The sequence below is a fragment of the Pundamilia nyererei genome, unplaced genomic scaffold, assembly GCF_000239375.1.
Source record: "Pundamilia nyererei isolate P.nyererei 1_Seehausen unplaced genomic scaffold, PunNye1.0 scaffold00031, whole genome shotgun sequence".
NCBI lineage: Eukaryota > Metazoa > Chordata > Actinopteri > Cichliformes > Cichlidae > Pundamilia > Pundamilia nyererei.
Window position 1 is genome coordinate 994,630 of NW_005187432.1, and position 3,321 is coordinate 997,950.

The following is a 3,321-nucleotide window of genomic DNA, read 5'->3' on the forward strand; positions in this document are numbered from 1 at the left end:
CATTGCTTCGTTTTGAAAAGCCCAACTTTAACACATTTTATGGGCATATCCATGGAGATTTATACCCAAATAAATAAAACCTACAAACTCTGAAAAAAAAAGTGAAGAAAAACGTGAAGACTTGCCCTCTCCTTTTTCTCCTGTAGTTAATGTTCATACCTTGGGTGTGGTAATACAAATGTATGCCAGTGTGGGCGGGAAACAAATGAGTGAGAAGATGTGAGGATGTGAGGTATGTGTATGTATTGGTGGAGCTCGGATGACGACGGGAGGGAGGTGTGTGTGTGTGTGTTCAGTACACAGAGGTTGAGGTTCCTTCCCAGATGGCAGCTGTTAACTCTACTCACACGCACAGCTGATTAGAAACACATTGAGTCTCGGGCTGCACGCACGCATGCACAAGCTCACAATGCGCAAAGATATGCACGCAGATGCATACCACACAGAAAACAAACACACAGTAAAAATATACTCGTTCTCACGCAAGCATCGGACGTACGTTCAAACATACACATCACATAAGCACAGGCATGCAAATGAAAGCCCCATCAGACGACACGCAACGGCACGCACGCGCACAGAAGTTCCCATGAGTTATAGAAGCCACCCCGTCAGGCCGCTCAGACCCCCTTTATCCAGTATGTCCCTTTGCTTTTAACACATTCAGCTATTCAGGAAGTGACTCTAACCCAGGCTGCTGCTGCTGGAGGAATCGAGTTGCAGCAGGGCGCCTTCACTTTCCTCCCCGGCAGCGGAGCTCTCCGGCTCGGTAGAGCGCACCGGGGATGGACCCTGGCTCTGCCGCGACGGCGGATCCTCCTCAAAAACCAACTTGAACTCGAACTCTCCCTCCTCCCAGCCCGAGCCCGGCGCGGCCCCCATCGCCCTCCGGCAGCAAGGACAGGATACAGATATACTGATACAATCTTGTCTCCCTGCGTCAGGCGATTTTAACGTCCCTTGGTGCGCCTTTAAAAAGAATTCAAAGGAACTTTATTCCCCAAACTCTTCTCCTAAGTGCGTGTCATTGTGCTAATATTCCTCATCTGGGATATGTAGGAAAGTTTTGCTTCAGAAAGTTTCTACGCGAAAAATTCTGCTTCTTGCCTCCTTGTTTGCAAGTTTTTCCAAACTTGATGTCTTGATATCCAAATCAAATTTTCGCTCCGGATAATTTACAGTCTTCTCCGAATCATATTTCCAAAATACCGTCGGCTCTTTCATTCTAGCTCCATCGTCATCCCTGTAGCTTCTTCTTCTAGTTCTTCAAGAGACTGGGAGGAGGGAAAAAAGTTTATCAAATATTTTTGTCGTCCTTTACCCTTAATTGCCTTTGGGTGGGTTTCCCAGCTCCAGTTGGTCCGTTACTCATTCCCCATAGGACCTCATGTCTGTCAGTCATGAATCCCCTCTGCCCAACCTCCTGCCCCCCTCCTCTCCCCCTGCCTCGCTCACTCTGAAGGTTTCTCTTGAAGTCGTTCACTTAACATTCACTTATTATAACAATCCCATGCAAATTTCTCTTTTCTTGTCTCATTTTGCATCATTTGCATCATCTCATTTAGTTTTTCCTTTTAAAATCAACTTCATGTCCTCATCATCCTTATCATCAATTAGATTTTCGCATAGTTAAGCCCAAAACAATATGATTATTATTCCAATCATGAGCAGGACACATGGCAAGAAGTTCATTATCTCTGAAACCTGCCATAGGCCGCCTGCACGGCCACCAGGGCTGTGATGTTAACTGTCAGTTAGTGAACATAAGAGGGCCTATTTCCTGTGGCAATGAACACAACAGCCCCCCTTTTTTGGCTGTCACCCCTCCCCTTTTCTTCTCTTGCATTTTTTTCCCTTTCCCTCCCAGCTCTTTCTCCCCTCTTCTCCCCACTGAATCCTCCTTGTCCCTCCTTCTCCTGAGTCTTGCCTCCCTCCTCTTCCTCTCCACCAAAGGTCTGTTTCTCATTATCCTCTGTAGTCTGCTCTCTGTCTGAGTCAGGAGACGAAAAACTTAAATAAACACTCTCTCTCTGGCTCTCTCCGCCTCAGTTCAGCTCTCAGTGCCCCCTCCCCTCCACTCTGTCTCTTCTGTCCTCCTTCCTCGGCCTCCTCTCGTTCTCACAATCATTAGGAGTATGTTATACTGGTGTGTAGCTGGGGGCCTGTTTCACTCTCTATGTCATCCTCTTGGGGTTGTGTGGGCAGGCCTTGGATGCTGGACTGATTTCAAGATGTTGCAGTGTGGTTGGGGAGAGGAAAAAGTGCGACCAGCAAGGCAGGCACAAGAATTTCTGAGGCCCTAACAAGCCTCAGACTTGATAAACCTTTACACAACCACGGTGAAAAAAATCCCACTGACTCCATTGGGTTATAATCAGGGAAATTGTTTTCTCTGTGGTAAAGAAAAAAACCCATAGAGGTTTGATTGGTGACCTCATGGTGGTTGAAATTTTCTAATCAACCATTTAGTTTCCTGCTTTCCTAAGAGACAAGAAAATGTCCAAACTACGAGTGAAAGCATGCTTCAGACAGTGTGATTAATATTTAAAGTCCTCCTGTACCTTTCCAAAAGCAGAAGTATGTGAAGCCAGTTGCTCCAGCTGTTGAAACGAGTATTTTCCAAAAGGTCTTGCATAGGGATTAATTGTTGCTAAATATTTCCTCCTAATGAAACAAACGGCCCGTTTGGAGCACCCATAATTAGAATCAGTGGCGCTATTATAACTGAGTACTGACGATAATCTTATTTAAAAATGAAACATCAATATCATGGCACAAAATCGCATAGAATAACAGGATTCACAGGATGAGCTTCAATCCATATTATAATATTTTTATCAGCTGTTTATCCAGTTTAGTTTTAGGTTGCTTTTTTAACAAATGTTGTGACCCTTTTTGACATGGATAAAAATTTGATTTGATTTGATATACCTTTATTAGTCCCACAAGGGGAAATTTCAATTTGACATCGTGACCACCCTAGATAACAGTGATAGATATTCTATTTAACATCTTAAATAAATATTGGACTCTCTCAGGGTCACGTCCACCCATCAAACCACCCTGAGCTCCTCCACAGTTATTAGAGCCACTAGAGAGCACTGTTTTTAGGGAAAATATATATCAAGTTGGACAAAAGATGCTTATATTTGACTGCAACTGAGTTTCTAAACACAAAGGAATGCCTTTACTATTAACTTACTCGATACACCTGAGGTTGTACAGGGGGTTTTACAGTGTAAGATAAACCTGCCTTTTGAAACCCCCATTTGGCCACAAAACAACACAGAGTTTTGCACCTTTTTATAATGACTTCCTCTA

At 44.1% G+C, this 3,321-nt stretch overlaps 1 protein-coding gene across 1 annotated transcript in view; it reads right to left on the minus strand.

The window, feature by feature from the left end:
- nfatc4 (nuclear factor of activated T cells 4) overlaps positions 1-1,321 on the minus strand; it is a 17,743-nt gene extending 16,422 nt beyond the window's left edge. The window contains exon 1 of the mRNA XM_005728977.1: positions 690-1,321. Coding sequence (XP_005729034.1) covers positions 690-882 — 193 coding nt within the window. The 5' untranslated portion in view covers positions 883-1,321. The remainder of the gene's footprint in view (positions 1-689) is intronic.
- Between the last annotated feature and the right edge of the window lie 2,000 nt (positions 1,322-3,321).